At 32.0% G+C, this 20,859-nt stretch overlaps 1 protein-coding gene across 3 annotated transcripts in view; it reads left to right on the forward strand.

Annotated features, from left to right (window-relative positions):
- Window positions 1-863: 863 nt before the first annotated feature.
- LOC114335738 (protein groucho) overlaps window positions 864-20,859 on the forward strand; it is a 645,524-nt gene continuing 625,528 nt past the window's right edge. For all 3 annotated transcript variants that reach the window (XM_050644661.1, XM_050644662.1, XM_050644664.1), the window contains exon 1: window positions 864-1,239. In XM_050644661.1, the coding sequence (XP_050500618.1) occupies window positions 1,204-1,239 (36 nt within the window). In that variant the 5' untranslated portion in view covers window positions 864-1,203. The remainder of the gene's footprint in view (window positions 1,240-20,859) is intronic.

Consider the following 20,859-nt stretch of genomic DNA (forward strand, 5'->3'; position numbering starts at 1 on the left):
TGGTAATTGCCACCAATTTGTAAAATTAAAAGTGGGGGGGGGTCTAAAAAATATTTTCAGTATTAATTGGGTGTCCAATTGAATAAAGTACCAACACAACAATTTTACCTTTGAAAAAATAATTCAGGGCTGAAAGGGTTAATATTAGATGTTTGTTTGTAATACTCCATGTAACGTTTTATATTTTTATATTTCTTTTTAATTATGTGTTCTGCTTGTAGGGTATGCCATACGATAAATAATTCTTCTCGTCCCTTTATCGTCCCTTTATCTGATCTTTATCTGGGTTTAGATTCTTTTCTTGGACTATTTATTGATCTTTCTGTAAAAGTTTCTGAGATATGATGACACAATTAATTTATTCCTAACATTTGCAACATACTGTATATTTATTTATTAACATTCATTAGATCTAATTATTACCTCATGAATATTTAAATAAAATCGACTGCAATATTCCTCTATTATTCAAGAAAATATTATAATTATTCAAAAATCTACGCCTATGCTCGCAAGCAAGCTATTGATATTATATCGTTTTATTATTTATCTCTATTATAATACATCCTGTATTGTTCTTCACTTAATACCTTAAAATTATACATTTTCTAATTTTGTAATATTTCCTACAAATACGTATATTTGGCACATCAGCTAATGTCAAATCAATCATCAACGCATATATCCAGCTTGTAAAATCTCTTGTTTCCTAGAATTTTTCTTTGATAAGGCAACACCGGTCGAGTCCATGTGGACTAGACATGTAGCTGTCTGAAATTGTAGGAGTTTTAGAACGAATATCCGACGCTGATTGGTGTAGATCATTCTGACGTATTCTGTATTCGACCACGTGGTGCACTTCTCCCGCTTCGACAGATGAGTTCGTTCGGTTTGGTTTGGATTGTGTTCGTCTTCATAACTAAAATTATTGTTTTTTAGTGACAAAAACGAGAAAAATCCGAGGAAATTGTTGCATTTTGATAATCTATCGATTTGCGATGCGTGTTTGTGATGCACTTCGAAGGTGGTTTAAGTGATAGCCGAGAAATACGCGATCGCGTCGGATTTTGAGGTTAGGAATTGATTTCAATTGTTTTGGTTTGTAATTTTGTAGAAATATGGCGTTTTTTGTATCGTTTGGACAAACAAAAGGACTTTTCGTGAACTATTAGTGACTCATAAGGATTTTTACTTTTGGAAAACATGTATCCGGCACCTACAAGACATCCCTCTAGTGCGGTAAGTACAAAATCTTGACTTTGGTGGTAAATAAAGTGGTTGCAACCAGTGGCGTACCTAGAATTCAGTTGGCCAGGGCGGAAGTAACTGAAGATGCCACCCAACGTAAGAAAAAAGCTAAACCTTATAGGGGAGTGCATTTAGATTTTCACTTCGGAAAAAATCAAACAAGATAAAACTTTTTGTAATTTCATTAAGAAATGTTTAATAAACAACATATCAAAAAGTTCTACTCGAGAAGTGGGTGCTTCATTTTTTATTAAACAAATGAACAGAGAACTTAGATGTTTTTTTAAATAACTCAGAAAATATAATTTTTAGAAAAAAACTGACTGGACCATTGAAAAATTCAGAAAATTTTACAAACAAAACCTTATATAAAGATTTTTTAAAAATTAAATCTCTAGCTTCTGTAATTTTTTATTTACAACGCTAAAGTCACCCTTCTCACACACATTGGCGCACTGTAAACTAGCGTTGGAAGAAGTGCACGGTTGAGTTTTTTAATGTAATTCTTTAACTAATGGATCAAAAGAAATTTTACAAATTGGACATGAAAGAAGATGAAATAAGCTATCGTATGGTTGTAATAAAAATAAATAAAATGTATGGACATAAGTACGGTGTGGGCGGAAAGTGAGCCTTACATGAATTTTGTTTAAAAATGATTTAAAAATGTGTAACTAATATAATTTTACTTATAAAACTCTCAAATTTTCACAACTTACCTCTTTATCATCTTACTAAACGATGTTTCATTCAAAAAAAATCTCAAAAATTTAATTCAAATAATACGCTGTCTCAAAAAATGTAATTTTTGAAAACTTCGTAGTTTTACCGAATTCCCACCACTTTAAGACGGTATTACTCAAGTTTGAATAAATCTAATACAATTTTTTTGATATTTTTTTAAAGCTTAGGATGTAATCTTTAAAAAACACTGAAATATTTTAATTTGAAGATGAAATAAACAATTTCTTTTTGAGAAGACTAAGAAAGATAACAAAAATGTAATACAAAAACCGAAAATTACCAGCTGAAAAAATGTATATACAGAGTGATCAAAACTTTTTTCTGTAAAATTTACCTAAAATATATTTAATAATAAGCTTCAACAATAATAAATGTTCAACAAAAAAATTACCCATACTGAAGACAAAGTCCAGCTTGATTTAAGGGGAAAGATACCTGGCTACGATTTACTGGGAGCCACCTATGATAAACATTACGGCGTCGCAACCTACATTCGCTGCAATATAGAAAATGGTTTCCTACTTTCTGCTTCCAATGAAAATAATATACATGAAGTAGTCACCAAGATTGGAGATATTACCGTAGTTAACATATACAAACCTCCAGCCACTACATGGAACCCAGAAGTGCTAAAGACTCATCCACATCCTACTATATACATCGGCGACTTCAACAGCCACCACGAAATGTGGAAGTACACCACGAATGATGAAAATGGGGAGGCACTAGTAGAATGGTCCGAAGAGCAAAACACATACCTAGTTTTTGATGCCAAAGACAGAGGAACATTTAAATCAGCTGCATGGAGAAAAGAATATAACCCAGACCTATGTTTTGTCTCAAAAGATACCAATGACAGACCACTAACAACTGCGAGAAGTGTCCTTGCAGACTTCCCACATACTCAACATCGTCCGGTGCTTATCACCATCGGAATATCAATTCCAATAATTAGATCATATCCTCGACCCAGGTGGAATCTTAGAAAAGCAAACTGGAAGAAATTCTCTGAACAACTAGACCGGACATTGAGCTGGGTCCCTCCAACCAGCAAACATTATGAGAGGTTTGTGGGCGCAGTAATAAGCACTGCCAAGAAAACCATCCCTAGGGGGTACCGCAAAGAATATGTGCCTGGATGGACTGAAACATGTGAAGACTTATACACGAAGTTTCTCGAAAGTGGTGACCGAGAAATAGCCGATGAGCTTTTACACAACATCGATACAGCTAGACGCCAAAAATGGATAAAGACTGTCGAAAACCTTGACTTCAAAAAATCAAGCCGGCAGGCATGGTCCTTGTTGCGGAAAATTGGAGGAGCTAACCAGCTGGAATCCAGAGAGTCTAAAATGTCTCCTAACAAGGTTGCCTCCCATATAGTATCTCTATCCAGAGCTCCACGAGATCGAACACATACTACCAACGTGAAAATAGACTTAAGAGCATTAAAACAAATGAACAGAACGAACTCCGAATATTCAGCAAGAATACTTATTTCTGAAATCACACATGCGCTGAAAGAAATGAAATCAGGTAAAGCACCTGGGTTTGATGGTATCCATCCAGAGTTCTTGATACACAGTGGTGCATACACGAAACAGTGGCTTGCAATGTTCTTTAATGATATACTTCAGTCAGGTAACATTCCTTTCTCACTTAAGCGAACAAAGATAATTGCAATTCCGAAACCGGGCAAATCAAACGATAAGCCAGAAAACTACCGCCCCATAGCTCTACTCAGCATGGTATATAAACTATTAGAAAAGCTTCTCCTCAACAGAATTAGTCACAGGATACTAGAAAATGTCCCCATTGAACAAGCTGGCTTCCGCCCTCATCGAAGCTGTACGGACCAAGTGCTGTCATTAACAACTTTTATAGAAGCTAGTTTTCAAAAGAAACAAAAGACAGCAACAGTATTTATAGATCTAACAGCAGCATATGATACTGTTTGGAGACAGGGATTAATATATAAACTGGCCCGCATTATCCCCTGCAGAAAGATAATTAACCTCATTGACAACATGCTGACCAACAGAGCCTTCCAGGTTATAATGGGAAAGGAGACGAGTAGACAGATGAAACTTAACAATGGTCTTCCACAGGGTTCTGTCCTTGCCCCTTTACTTTTCAGCCTCTATATTGCTGACATGCCTGAAACCGAATCTCGGAAGTTTGGATATGCTGACGACTGGACCCTTGCAACAAGCCACCAATCTTTAGAAACTACAGAAATCACTCTCACGAATGACTTATCCATCCTCAGCGAATACCTTAAGAAATGGAGACTACAGCCAAGTACTACAAAAACTGAAGTATCAGCTTTTCATCTAAACAACAAGTTGGCAAACAGAGAATTGCGAGTGTATTTTAATAACAAGCTGTTAAAACACAATAAATACCCGAAATACCTTGGGGTTACTCTAGACAGAACGCTCACATTCAGAGAACACCTGACGAAAACAGCAGCAAAATTGAAAACACGCAACAATATAATACAGAAACTCTGCGGCACTACATGGGGGTCCACAGCATCAACATTAAGATCCTCTGCTCTTGGCCTGATATATCCGGTGGCAGAATACTGTGCTCCAGTGTGGCTAAATAGCAGGCATACCCACCTGGTCGACACCCAACTAAACCGTACTATGCGTATGATAACAGGCACAATTAAGCCCACCCCTACAATGTGGCTACCTACCCTTAGTAATATAGCACCACCCAACCTACGCCGCGAACATGCATTGGTTAAAGAATATAACAAAATAATGGACAGTCGTCAGCTTCTAGTCCACAACGACATCCCCGATATTCTTGGAAACCGTCTCCGATCCAGGTTACCCCCTCTACAATCTGCTCAAGCGCTGCAGCAATCCAACTTTGACTTAAATACCCGATGGAGAGAAGATTGGGAAAGTAGGACAGATCCGCATTACCATAGTCTACCGGACATCATAGGGAAACCTGGCGAATTTGAACGTCCCCGTAAGATTTGGGCAGCCCTTAATCGAATTCGAACAAACTGTGGAAGATGCGCCGACTCCCTCCACAGATGGGGTAAACTCCCCTCGCCTTCTTGTGACTGCGGCGCTGCAAGACAGACGATCAGTCACATTGTTCAGGACTGCCCACGCAGAGCATACACAGGCGACCCTATAGACTTTGTAATGGCAACCGAAGGGTCAATCGAATATATAAAAAAATTGGACATCTGTTTGTGATGCATTGTATAATGCATAAATCTAACTATATTCTGTGATATACTTAAGCCATACGCTAAAAAAAAAAAAAAAACAAAAAAATTTTTTTTAAGCTCTTATACAGGATGTCTGCGTAACTTGGAACCTATTGATAACTTTTTTAAAATCAGTTTTACGAAAAAAAGTTATTCTTTATAAAATACTCTGCATCATATATAACATAAGATGCAATCATCAAATATCAAATTTTGTTAATTTTGTACGAGGTATGTCAAAAAATATGAATTTCACTCAAGAGTAAAGTACCTTTATATTTCACAATATCGAAAATTTTTATAAAGAAAAGTTGTTTGTAATTAAAAACTATGTTCCAATATGTAATTATATCCTTCTAATCGAAAATTTCTTTTTAATTGTTTAAAATTAATTATACCCAACATCATTAAATTTTTACTTATTATTTATGATAACTGATTTATTATTAATTTTATGAAGAAAGTTATTCGTCATAAATAGCTGTGCATGGTTTAACACTTAATATGCAAATATAAAATATTATTTATCAATATTATACGAGGTATTAAACAAATTATATTTCGCGCAATAAATATGTACCTTTATAGTTCACAATATTTCGATTAGAAGAGTGTAATTGCATATTGACACATCGTTTTTAGTTCTGAACAACTTTCTATAATAACAATTTTCAGTATTATGAAAAATATAGGTATTTTACTCCTAACTGAAATTTTTGTTTATTGACACATCTTGTACAATATTGATAAAAATTGATATTTTATGATTGCATTTAAAGTTTTAGAATATGCAGAGCTTTTTACTAAGAATAACTTTTTTATTTATGATCCCATTGCAACAATTTTTTGAATATTGAAGAGATAGGTTTTGAATAATTTGTTCTTTCTTTCTAATACATTCTAATTTTTAATATTATTGTGAAAATTATTTGTTTATCTTTTTTGTTAAAATGAAATTCCATATTTGTTTGATTGGATTCTACTTGTTTTTCATTTAAATATCCGCCATTTTGGATCCGCCATTTTGAAATTTATATTTTTAATCTTTAATTCAGATTCAACACCCTGTTAAAAGTAAAGACAATAAATGTTTTAGAAAAATGTTCTTTTTTATGTTCTTTTTAGAAAATCCGCATTTTGGATCCGCCATTTTATAGTTTATAATGTTAACATTTAAGTTAGGTTTATCAAAGCTCTCAAAAATAAATATATGTAGAAATAAATACATTTTGTAAAAAAATTATGATTTTACAACTATTTTTTAAGTTATCCGCCATTTTGGATCTGCCATTTTATAATTTAAATTATGAAAATTTGATTCAGGTTCAGCAACCTCTCAAAAATATCCAAATATATGTAAACAAACACGTTTTATAAAAAGAATTCGGATTTTACAACTGCTTTTTAAGGATTTTTAGGAAAAAATCCGCCATTTTGAATCCGCCATTTTGAATTTGCAAATTGTAATATCAGATTCGGCTTCAGCATTATCAAAACTAAAATAAAAACATTTTTTATCAAAATAAAATGTTGAATTCACCCATATGTTTAACATTATTTATAGGTACAAAACAATTGTTATTGTTTAAACAATTTTAATAAACAATTAGCGGCGAAATTTGTGAGTAGAACTTTTTACTTTAACATTTATATAAACTAACAAAAAAAGTATTAGAAAAATATAACCTTGTTTGATTTTTTCCGAAACATTTTATCTTTTCGTTCTAATTGCACTCCCCTATTACTTCTATATAGGAACTATCTATATATATTAACACGTTTAAAACGTAAAGATAGAATATTATAACCAAAAGACTGTGAATTTATATTTTATACCTATCATCATCATCCAACCGCTTCCGTCCGCTGCTGGACATAGGTCTCTCCCTTTTTCGCCACTTTCCACGTTCCACGGTTCTGCACGTCTTGTACCAGTTCTTGGCCATTCGTTTAATATCGTCCATACATACAGCGTGTTTGTGGTAGCCCTTTGCTGCGTTTGTCTTCACTTGGTCGCTAGTTAATTATAGGTCTGGATCCCGCGTATGAAAAAAAAGTTGATTCATGACCGAGATATGTATACTTTTTTTGTCAATTATTCAAATTTTGTGGCCCCCCACATACCAGAGGCCCGGGGATCACCGCCCCTAGTTAAGCCACTGGTTTTAACAGGGACGTAGATAAAAGATTTTTTCCCCATTTAAATTTATCAATTCACAACTTATTTTTTTAAAATGATTTCCTTTAACCTTCGAATTATTAGTTGTGTTTATATTAGCATCATCTATCTAGATTTTTTTAATTGTTGACCATTATGATAGCAAAACACATGAAAATGTACGCGTGAATTATGGAATTACAATTTTTAATTTGATATCATTGCTTATCGCAGAAAAGTGTATTAATCTTTTAATAAAAGCATTAAAATATTAATACACTTGCTGATTGCTCATCCAAATAGATAAACAATATTGTCTAATTCAACCAGATTTTAATACTTATTTGAGACAAAGTTACGGTAAACCAATAAGGAGTCAGACACGAACAAATACAAATAGGCCAGGGTAATAAGACAAAAATATACCCTGTTCGTGACACTTCAGTAGCCAGGGTACTGAAGCGTTTTTTCGGCAAGTAATACCTATAGGGCTTTTCATTCACAGTCATTTGTTTCGAGCTTCTGTCATGTGTCACATACTATTAATATATCTACGTCATACGTCTTTGGTTTGTATCATTGGTATTACCAATAACGTATGACGTAGATATATTAATATTATGTGAGACATGACAGAAGCTCGAAACAAATGACATATTACAAAGTTTGATATACTCATTTATTGTTAATATAATTGCGAAAAAAGATTGGGATTGCAAAAAAAATATTTTCGCAATAACTGTTGCAAAAATTAGTGTACAGGTTTAAAATTTTTGCCAAATGAGGGTTCTTTGGTGCTTAATATGTGATAAAAATTTCAAAGCGATTCATTCAATTGTTTAAATTTTATTCGAATTGTTTATCTCAGAGAGCATTTTTTTTGCATTAACATAAGTCAGAAAAAAATGACGTTAGAACCATTCCACAGGTGTCAAATGGAAGAGCATGAGCTATATTTTCAACTTGGTTTAAAAAAAAAAACGAATAAAAAATGCATTTATTAGTAATAAATAATTATGCAAAATATCGTAAATCTTTCCTTATAAACTTTTTGGATAACATTTTTCAAAAAAAAAAAAACTTTTTTACCCTGTTTTAAGTGCACAATTACCAAGTAATGTTATTTATATCATAATTGATAAAAAATTGTAATAAATATATACAGGGTGTTTCATTGGGAAAGTAACATACGTTAACTGTAGAAAGAGAACATTTAGGCGGTCTCAAAAATACCATACTTACTGGGTGTTTTATCTATTTTGCCATTTTTTTATTTGGTTCATAACTTTTTAACCACACCGTATATTTATTTTATATTTGGCACGAAAATATCCTTTAATGTTTACAATAAATCAATTTATTTACAATTGTAAAAAATCCAGGTCCGGATTAAAAAATATTGGAAAAATATTCCGACCCAAAAACAACACCCTGTAAATTCAATTTTTTTTAAAATGGATTTTTCAGTTGAAAAGAGGACGAAAAACTAAATTTAGTGGTAAACTTTGAATTTTCGGCAAAATGATTTTTCTGGTCAAATTTTGAATTTGAATTCTGAAATTATGTGAATTTCGAGAGCTCTAAGTAGAAAAAAATTGAAATACAGCTTACAACTTGTCAACCGCACTGTATATTTATTTTATATTTAACACGCAAATATTCTTTTAGGTGTCCAATCAATTATTTTATTTACAATTATAAAAAATCCAGGTCCGGATTAAAAAATATTGTAAAAATGTTCCGACCCCAAAAAAACACCCTGTATATTAATTTTTTTTTAAATGGATTTTGCATTTGAAAAGAGCATGAAAAACTAAATTTAGTGGTATACTTTCAATTTTCGGTAAAATAATTTTTCTGATAAAATTTTGAATTTGAATTCTGAAATTATGTCAATTGCGAGAGCTCTAAGTCGAAGAAATTAAAATGCGACTAAATTTTAATTAATACCATTATTTAATTTAAATTGGTAAAATCTTAAAACATTTTAGTGTTCTTTATTATGCGTGACAAATATGTTATGGCGAATATTCATCTTTAAATAATGAATAAATAATAAAGAGTGAATAAAGAATACATCACTTTAATAAACAAAGTATCTAAAAATTATAACAAAACAGAGAAAATTTGCAGCATATTAACTATTCAAAATTACCACCATCAGAAATTATTGTTATATGCCAAAATGTTAATATTTTACCAATTTAGATTAAATAATGATATTAATTAAAATTAAGTCATATTTAATTTTTTTTTTACTTTGGGCTTCGCAATTCACATAATTTCAGCACTCAAATTCAAAATTTTACCGGAAAAATTATTTTGCCGAAAATTCAAAATATACCACTAAATTTAGTTTTTCATCCTCTTTTCAAATGCAAAATCTATTTAAAAAAAAAACTTAATATACAGGGTGTTTTTTTGGGTCGGAAAATTTATACAATATTTTTTAATCCAGACCTGGATTTTTTTTAATTGTAAATAAAATAATTGATTGGACACCTAAAAGAATATTCGCGTGTTAAATATAAAATAAATATACAGTGCGGTTGACAAGTTGTAAGCTGTATTTCAATTTTTTTCTACTTAGAGCTCTCGAAATTCACATAATTTCAGAATTCAAATTCAAAATTTGACCAGAAAAATCATTTTGCCAAAAATTCAAAGTATGGTATTTTTGATACCGCCTAAGTGTCCTATTTCTACAGTTAACGTATGTTACTTTCCCAATGAAACACCCTGTATAATTTCATTTCTTATATAACAAAATAAAAAGTTTATAAGGAAATATTTACGATACTTTTGCATAATTATTTATTACTAATAAGTGCATTTTTTATTCACTTTTTTTAAACCAACTTGAAAATATAGCTCTTGCTCTTTCATTTGACACCTGTGGAATGGTTCTAACGTCATTTTTTTCTGACTTATGTTATTGCAAAAAAATGCTCTCTGGGGTAAGCAATTTGAAGAAAATTTAAACAATTGAATGAATCGCTTTGAAATTTTTATCACATATTAAGCACCAAAGAAACCTTATATGACAAAAATTTCAGAGCTGTACACTAATTTTTACAATAGATAATAGATATTGCGAAATTAATTTTTTTTGCAATTCCGACTTTTTTCGCAATTATATTAACAATAAATGAGTATATCAAACTTTGTAATACGTCATTTTAAAGCTTTTTCCATAATCTCAAAGATATTTGTACTAAAAAAACCATAAGTTTCACTGTTTTCCATTGATTTGAAAAAAAAGGTAAAAATGCCATTTTTTGACACTTAATTGTTTATAAATAAAAATGGCCGCCAGATCCTACGCAGGAAATAGTTACAATTTGCTCTTATAGGTATTACCTGTCGAAAAAACGCTTCAGTACCCTGGCTGCTCGAGTGTCATGGGAAAAACCTTATTACACTGGACTAAAAACGCAATGAGAATGGACCCCAATATAAACAGAAGATAGACAAAACACAGTTAACATGGTTTAGATATACAGTGCGCGCTTAAAAAGATATCTGTGACACCCCGTAAGTGGTCGTCCATTAATCACGTGATGTTTTTTTGGTACTTTTTAACCCCCCTCCCCCTTGGTGATACATGGTGAAGTTTAAGAACCGCCTATATCACGTGTATTGTGACATTTCGTGTTTTTTTATGGACCCCCTCCCTCCCCTTCGAGTCTCACGTGATGAATGGGTAGGGAGCGTTTAAGTATTACGTAACGCGATTTTTGAAGATTTTTGACCCCCCCCTCCCCCTTACGTAACGCACTGTAATGGACGTTTAACTATTGCGTGACGCAATTTTTGAAGATTTTTGACCCCCCCCCCAACCTGCGTTACGTAATACTTGAACGGTCCCTTAAGCGACAGTAACAAAATATTGGTTATGTATAATATTGACCATTAATATGCAGAAATTAGAAAAACATTTTTATTTTGTAATAATTAATATTTGCTGTATAAACAGAAAGCACCTAAAGAAAAAAATTAAAGGTGGTATGCAATATGACTACTTTGTCTTTGGAAATAGAAATCTACTCTGAATAAAGTTTCATCTAATCATTTCCGGGGAAGTTCGTGTTTTATCTTCTGTAATTCAATTGTTCAGTTGTTAGTCTGAGACCTATTCCCATATACTTTGATTTTTAAATACATAACCAAAAAAAAAAAAATCTAGAGGTGTCAAATCCGGGTATCTTGCTGGCCATTCGGTTACTCCTCTTTTTCCAATACAACGATTTGGAAATGTATTATCGAGAAACTCACAAACTCCTCGAAGATGAGGAAGTGCTCAATCTTGCTGAAAATAAATTGATTTATTCACGAGTTGAGAATTTATATTATCATCAGGAAAGAGTCTGACTAATTCTGGAATTAACTCCAATTCTAAAAATGCCCAATATTCTTAATTTGTTATGGTTCTATCTCAAAAATAAGGTCCAATGAGGGTATTACATAATATATTATTTATGATTAACTATTTAGATGGGAAATAAGCCACAATTAAATTGAAAAAATAATTGTATTAACGTTTCGAAGCCCAAATCGGGTTTCGTTGTCAAAATACAAAATACTACTAACTTAAACAAAAACGTTGTTGCTAAGTAAAAAAATTCTTCTAATAATTTATTTAATCTGACTCATTTATATTGGCAATTCAGACGTATATTATACATTTTTATTGATATCGCCAATATTTATGAGTTGCGTTCCTGGGACGACTTTACTAAAAGATAGTTCATTTGACTACATGAAATCAATCCCAACTCAAGAATATCCGTCACAAAAAAATCATAGCATGTGATCTGTAAAAAGACAACCAAATGCAACGATGACAGTAAAATTCTCGCGTTAGAGATTCCATAGTATGGTTTTCCCTCGTGATTTACATATACATATTAATAAAATGCCTGCCACACATTGAACTTTTGTCGATACTGCGTATGTGCCTCCATTATCACATGTGGATTTTTATCTGTGTTAAAATTTTATTAGTGTTAAATCTTTGATTGATTTCATGTAATCGAATGAACTATCTTTTAGTAAAGTCGTCCCAGGAACGCAACTCATAAATATTGGCGATATCATTTTAAAGTCTTCTACTTTAAAATGTATAATATACGTCTGAATTGCCAATATAAATGAGTCAGATTAAATAAATTATTAGAAGAATTTTTTTACTTAGCAACAACATTTTTGTTTATTTTAATAGTATTTTGTATTTTGACAACGAAACCCGATTTGGGCTTCGAAACGTTAATAAATTCATTTTTTAGTAAAATTGTGGCTTATTTCCCATAAAAAATACATAGTGTTAAATCTATTTAACAATTTGTCACCGAACTCCATTCTACGATCTGGATCCTCTTCATTCAGTTTCTGTTCCATTTGTGCTTTAATTAGGTAAGGGATGCCATTTTTATTTTTTTTAATATTTGAGAACAGTTGTTTGACTGATCTGATTTTCGGTTGCTATTATTCTAGTACCCTTATGAGAATCATCGACCATCGGCAAAAAATGTCAGTTTTTGTTTCATCTGGAAACGAATTTTTCTATTAACTTTTGGAAGGAGTTCGCGTACATGTCCACTTTCCTCAAATTTATGAATAATTTGAGATACAGTCCCAGGTGTTACAGGCGTTCGGTCTTCATACTTATTATTAAATATTTCACGTACCTCTTCGTATGTTGTTGTCCTACAAATTATTTACGTAATTTTTTTTTATTTTTCCTAATCTTGAAATAAAGTCGCTGTATAAGACGAATTGTCTTGTATACTGTATACTAATTATATTCTTTATTATATTCTTTATATTTTATATTTTTTAAACATTAGCACATTTTATGTTTTTTACTAAGATGACCGTATCATCAGCATATTTAATGTTATTGATACTACTTCCGGTGACCACAATAAATTCCACAACTTCCGATAGAAATATGATTTCGCTGTAGACGTCGAATAAAATAATTGTTGATTGTATGAATATAATATAATATGTATTTATAGGTATTTTACCGTTAATGGCAGTTTAATAAGAACAGACGACTATAATAAATGTACACTTACTCCAAGAAGTGAATTTATCTATTTTTGGAATAATCTATCAGAGCTATTTTTGAGTTAGAGTTAAACATTTTTTAAACAAATGATGAAAGGGTTGCCAATGCGAGTCCATTATACTACTGAATATAGGAAATGAGCTAATACTCGCAATCTTAGAGTTTGTATGTTTTTAAAAGTTGTTACACAATCATGGGCAACCGGTTTCGAGGCTTATAATTTATGCCTCATCTTCAGGCCCAGTACATAGAGTCTTCACATATACAAACTACTAGCTAAAATTAACAAAAAGACAAAAATGTACATACATATAAAAACATAAAACAATATGTCTTGGTTTTGATTAAAATACATACAATAAAGCAAAACAACTGTATAGTATTGAACTTATTAAGTCCATAGAGTGTATATTGAGACATTCTGCTATTGGGTGACCAGTCTGATGGAAATGGCTCTTGGTATATAATTTAATAGTCTGGTATAATAATAAATTGGAATTGGAAATGGAAATTTCTTGGTATATAATAATAAATAATTTCCATCAGACTGGTCTCAATATACACTCTATGGACTACTAAGTTCAATACTCTACAGTTGTTTTGCTTTATTGTATGTATTTTAATCAAAACCAAGACATAGTTGTTTTTATGTTTTTATATGTATGTACATTTTTGTCTTTTTGTTAATTTTAGCTAGTAGTTTGTATATGTGAAGACTCTATGTACTGGGCCTGAAGATGAAGCATAAATTGTAAGCTTCGAAACCGGTTGCCCCATGATTGTATAAACAACTATTAAAAAGACATACAAACTCTAAGATTGCGAGTATTGACTCTTTCCTATATCCAGTAGTATTTTTTAAACAGTTTGATTAGACAATTGAACCGCATTCTGAAAAGAATGAGACCGACTATTTTGCGTTTATCTGCGGTTTTTTGTTGTACGTTGGCCTACGTAATCATTTACATTTACGTTTTTAGCCTCATTATTGGATATAAAATATTGCAATTTGCTAAGTCTGATAGATTTAATGAATTCGCATTCTTGATACACAAACAATATGTGAAATACGTTAAAACGATTTCAAAGCACTGGAAAATTGAATACATCAGCACTTGCATAATCGATTCAAAACTTAACAGGTGAATGAAGGAAAGCTGAAAGTATTATTTTCTAATTGAAACTTCGTTTTTGAAATGTTTAATCCAACTAACTCGTATATTTATTATGGTAAAAGCACTCCAAAATAATTTTGTTGATATTTGAGAAAACTGTTTGTTAGTTAAAAGTAATCTGTTTTTTGCCACTTACAGTAACTTTTAGTGTTACAATATAACCAATAAACAGCCACGGACCAACCGAGAACATGACATTATTAATAATTGCTCGTCACAATCATCATCATTCTCTTTGCCTTATGCTTATGCGGGGTCGGCTTCCCTAATTGCATTTCTCCACATAATTCTATCTTGGGTCATATCAATGTTAATCCCCTCTACCAACATGTCATGCCTTATCTTCTCCCCCCAGGTCTTCTTTGGTCTCCCTCTCCTGCTCTTTCCAGGAATCTGCACTTCAGCTATTCTTCGTATTAGGTGATTAACGTCTCGACGTTGAACATGACCAAACCATCTTAACCTATGCTCTCTCATTTTGGCATCAATTGGTGCCACACCTAGACTTCCCTTAATATACTCATTTCTAATTTTATCCTTCTTTGTCACTCCACTCATCCATCTAAGCATTCTCATTTCCGCCACATGCATTCGTTGTTCCTCTTTCTTTTTCACCGCCCAACATTCAGTTCCGTACATCATAGCCGGTCTTATGGCTGTTTTATAGAATTTTCCCTTCAGCTTCCTTGGAATTTTTCTGTCACACAACACACCACTCGCTTCTTTCCACTTCATCCATCCAGCACTAATTCTACTGCATACATCTCCATCTATTTCTCCATTACTCTGTAATACCGATCCTAGGTACTTAAAACTATTGCTTTTCACAATTATTTCATCATCCAAAGATACCATTTTATTTGTAGTAACTCCATCTTAAATGAATATTCCAAATGCTCTGTTTTTGTCCTACTAAGTTTAAAACCTTTTTCCTCCAGAGCTTGTCTCCACTGTTCCAGTTTGTGTTCTAAGTCTCTTTCACTATTTCCTACTAACACTACATCATCAGCATATATTAGGCACCATGGAATGGTACCCTGTAGTTTCGCTGTTATCTGGTCCAAAACTAATGAGAATAAATAAGGACTAAGCACCGAGCCTTGGTGCAATCCTGCTTTCTCAAGATCAATGAATACCATATGAGGGTTGGTCTCCTTATTCCTGTATTTTTCCATCATAGTCCAGAGAAATAAGACTTTTCTCGTGACACATCCCCCTCCAGGCCAAAACTAAATTTTTTGAGTAGTATGGACATCTATATTAATAACCTTTATGTTTCCTGCAGCCGATTTTTATGATATACATACATAGTTATAAACAAATGAATATCAAAAAACGATAAATTTTCGCTTTTTTTGTCTATAACCAAAAAGTTAAGAATTTTAAACAAATTTGAGAGTAAGAAACTCATAAATCGTGTAAAAAATTTCAATATGGCGTTCGCTGAATATGTCTATCCATATTGGTTGCTTAGAAAATTGCAAAATAAATCATAAATTTTGAGATTTTATAAATATTTATAACTTACGTAAAAATTAACTTAGAACCCTCTTATTACACGAATTGCTGAGACTTCTGGTGCTTGAATTATATTTTAAATTTCAAAGCAATTGGTCAAATAGTTTAAAAGTTATTTAATTTGTTTATCCCAAATTCATTTTTTTGCAACACTATAAGTCAGAATATGTCGTATGAGGATACGAAAAGCTCAACAAGCTTTCAGCATGCTTAACCCTGTTTGGAGGTCTGGAGAATATACTACAAGTACAAAGATCCGAATATTCCAGTCAAATGTTATATCTGTTCTACTCTATGGATGTGAAACCTGGAAAGTGACAAAATACCTTACAGACAAATTGCAGGTCTTTGTTAACAAATGTCTACGAAGAATTGTTCGTATTTTCTGGCCAAACACCATCAGAAACGAAGATCTGCTACACCTGACCCAACAAAAGAGGGTAGAAAATGAAATAAAATACAGAAAGTGGGGGTGGATAGGTCACACACTCCGAAAAGATAGTTCCAGTATTGCAAAAAATGCCCTAGAGTGGAATCCCCAAGGAAAGAGAAAAAGAGGTCGCCCAGCACAAACTTGGAGAAGATCCATCATGGACGAGATAAGAAGTCAAGGAAAGTCTTGGAATGAGGTGAAGGCCCTAGCGCAAAATAGAACCCGTTGGCGCGTTTTCACTGAAGCTCTATGCTCCACTTAGGAGTTTAAGAACATTATATATATAAGTCAGAAAATTATGAGGTTACAGTAAGACTTTTGACAGTTTATGGAAGAAGAACATTTATACTATTGACTTAATTAAAAAAATGACAAAAAATTGACTTAATTAAAAAAATGACAAAAAGAAATTTTAAACAGTATAAAATTATTTTGCAAAAACACGTCGATATTTTGCTTACTTATAAACAATTAGAATAACTTTTTAACCGTTACCCGTAGAAAAATTATTTTTTCATATTTGGAAAGACTGAATTTTTATACACATTTAGAAAGACACATACCTATGACAATTAGGGACGAAGTTAGCCCCCCCTTTTTGTAATTCACATGTTTTTGCAAAATAATTTTGCAGTATTTAGAAGTATTTTTTGTCATTTTTTTTCAATTAAATTAATAGTATAAATCTTCTTTCATAAACTATCCAAAGTATTAGTTTACTTTTCTACTTCATCATTTTCTGACTAATAGCGTTGCAAAAAAAAATTAATTTGGGATAAACAAATTAAATACCTTTTAAACTATTTGACCAATTGCTTTGAAATTTAGGTTATGATTTAAGCACCAGAAGTCTCAGCATTCCGTGTAATAAGAAGGTTCTAAGTTAATTTTTACATAAGTTATGAATATTTATAAAATCTCAAAATTTATGATTTATTTTGCAATTTTCTAAGCAACCAATAAGGATAGACGTATTCAGCAAACGCCATGTTGAAGTTTTTTATACCAACTCTCTTCTGAAAATAGAGGGTCTTTATAACTTAGAAGGGAGTTGATGGTACCAAAAATATTTTATGTTTACTTAAATTTGTTAAATGTATTTGTTTGTAAATGTTTGTAATGTAATTAATAGATTATGGCAAATTAGTTAATAAATTGTAAAAATAGATTTAGTAGTTTAGTAAAAAATGTAAAAATATAAAAAAATATCTGTAATCCCATCAGGAAAAAACGACCTGGATTAGTCACTAGAGGCCAGCTCATATGTAAAAACAATAAATAAATAAAAATAAATAATAAATAAATAAATAAATATTGTCTACCCCACATATGCGTCTGATGTCTTCACTTCTTACCCTGTCCTGTAGTCCTTTTCCAGAAATCCATCTTAAGATCTTCATTTCGTTGGTCTCCAGATGTCTTCGTGTTTTGCTTGTATCTGCTCTTGTTTCCAAGTTTTTGTTGGCAGTTAAAAAATTTCCAAAAAATTATAAAAATATTACTTACCAAAAAGCAAAACCAAACAAAAAAAACTATGAACAGTTTTTTATTGACAATAGCAATTTATTATAATCAATTTATAATTAATAACTTATGAATAACAATAATTAGAAAATATGAAAATCTATGTAGGTAGTGTCTAATAACACAGCCCAACAAAAAAAAATTTTGTCTTGCTGCCGAAAAAAAATCAACTGATTTTAGTTAATTCATCTGTGCTGATTCCAAAAATACAAACCTTTTCTTTGTATCAGCTCTAGTTTTCGAGATATAATCATACTCATCAAATACTTAAATATTCTTACATTTCTGTATATTCCACCACTATAATTGCAATATTTTTATAAACAAACTTAACAAATGGGCAAATGGACAAAAGGGCATATCAAGCCTATTTTGGTGTTCATTTAGGAGATCAAGATAAATCCTAGGCTCCACATGTAGTATGCAAAACTTGTCTTGAAAACTTGCGACAGTGGATGAAAGAACAACGAAAATGTTTAAAGTTTGGTGTTTAAAGTTTGGTGTTCCAATGGTATGGAGGGAACCAAAAAATCATTTTGACGATTCAGCAAAGACCATCCTAACCTGGATTCAGCAATAAGACCAATGCCACATCAGCTTGAGCGATACCCATTCCAATATTTAGCAGTCTACCTACGTTACCAGAGGATAATGTCAAAATGTTATTTGACGAACTACAGATTAATAGATTTGGGAAGACGACGGTGATTTTGAATGGGATTCAACACGTGAACGTTTATTCATGAAGAGCTAAGCGATCTTATCAGAGCTTTGAACCTTCCAAAGGATTCATCCGAGTTGCTTGCCTCCAGACTAAAACAATGGGAATGTTGTTCACCCAGACACCAAAATTACATACTACCGTAATAGAGAAAAAGATCTTTTGCCTTTTTTTCTCAGCAAGATATGTTTTTTTATAAAAATATTAAAGGACTGTTAGAAGAAATGGGTGTATCGGAGTATACACCAGATCACTGGCGTCTTTTTATCGACAGTTCAAACGAAATTTAAAGTGTGTCCTGCATAATGGCAACAAATATGAAAGTATACCAATTGGGCATTAGAGTGGAAGAAATGCTCAACAACTTTAACAAACACGGTTGTCATATGAGAATTAAAATACCTCTACAGCCATTTAGACCATTTCCCAGAAAATCTTGGTGACTTTAGTGAGGAACAAGGGGGACGCTTCTACCAAGATATCAAAACGATGTAAGAGAGGTATCAGGGGAGATGGGGTAATCACATGATGGTAGATTACTGCTGGAGTCTTCAAAGGGACCGTCCTTTTAAAGTCTTTGCAAGATAATCATATAAAAGGAAGTTTTTAGGTGACGCTGAATAACACATTTTTGCTGCGACGCTGGTAAGGTTAGATGGAAAGTTAAGTTTTTTTGGCAGATATGTGTCAATATTTTTGTAAGTATACTGTTGTACAATAAATATCTTACTTTTTAATCGTGTTTTGTTTATTTCATGGGTATCATCACTACATATATGTAGGTAGGGCTGCGTTAAATTACCCTTTATGTTAGAAATGTGATCTTTTGTCGTATTTTCTGAAAGCGATCTGATGGAGCAAATCTGGTGGCATTTTTGGATTCAGCAGACCCAAATTACCTAGAAACAGTAAAAAAATTTCCGGCAGCAAACTGTGTGTTTACCAGTGTAATTTGACTATTTTACCCATTGTAACTATGTATTTGTATTCAGAAGCAGGGCTAAGAAAGCTAAAATAGCAATAGGAGAAGAAACCTGAACCTGAAAATATGCGAAAAATATAAATACATATAATCAATTTCATTTACCATTCCAATTTCTATTGCAAAACGCATAAAAGTCAAAACCAACAATTCTCTTATTACCACCAGACAAGTCATTTTCTTGGCTGTAAAACTATTTATATAATAAAAACGTAAAAAGTTTATATTGCTGAAATATGATAACAGGCGCAGTGCAGGTACCCATTTCTAAAAACGGCAGTGTTGAAAAGGCTGTAGAAACGAACTGTTATTGGATTGGCAGTTTTGTTTTTCGTTTTACAACAGTTGTACAACTAATTTGTTCTGTTCTTGTATTTTCTTCTTTGATCAGTCTAACAACAGAAATGTCAATAAAAAGAGGAGTTCGTCAGGGCTGTGTACTTGCTCCACTATTATAATATATATTCTGAAAAGATCTTTCAAAATACCTTAGAAAATATTGAAGAAGGAATAAAAATCAACGGAGAATACGTAGATACAACTTAAGATACGCAGATGACGCCGTTATTCTTGCGGACAGTGCTAAGGGGTTTGCAACGACTTTTGAATGTCATAGTAAGTAAGTAAGGTATGCTTTATTGTCAAAAAATTTTACCAATTTGTGGAAAAAGCTTATACAAAATAAAAAATACAATAAAAAGCAAAAAATAATAAAAAACTACAAACAAAACAAAAACAGAAACAGACACCAAGTAAATAGCGTGAGTTATACTACTTCATATAATTTTATAGTTATTAAGTACACATTAAAAAATTAAAATTTTTGCAAACAATATGTATACAACGTCAGAGCAAAAAGAAGGCGAACAAGGAAAAGGGAAAGGGAAAGTAAATCAAAGTTCTATGCCGCTGCAAATATGTACAAAAGTACTCGAAAGTAATAATCCTGCAAGTCAATTTGCTGAATTCAAATCGTTTATAAAAAAGTCATTCACTGTATAAAAAGCTCTCTCTAGCAAATAAGCTTTCAAGGCCTTGCGAAAGG

This window comes from Diabrotica virgifera, chromosome 2 (assembly GCF_917563875.1).
Source record: "Diabrotica virgifera virgifera chromosome 2, PGI_DIABVI_V3a".
In the NCBI taxonomy this organism is placed as follows: Eukaryota; Metazoa; Arthropoda; class Insecta; order Coleoptera; family Chrysomelidae; genus Diabrotica; species Diabrotica virgifera.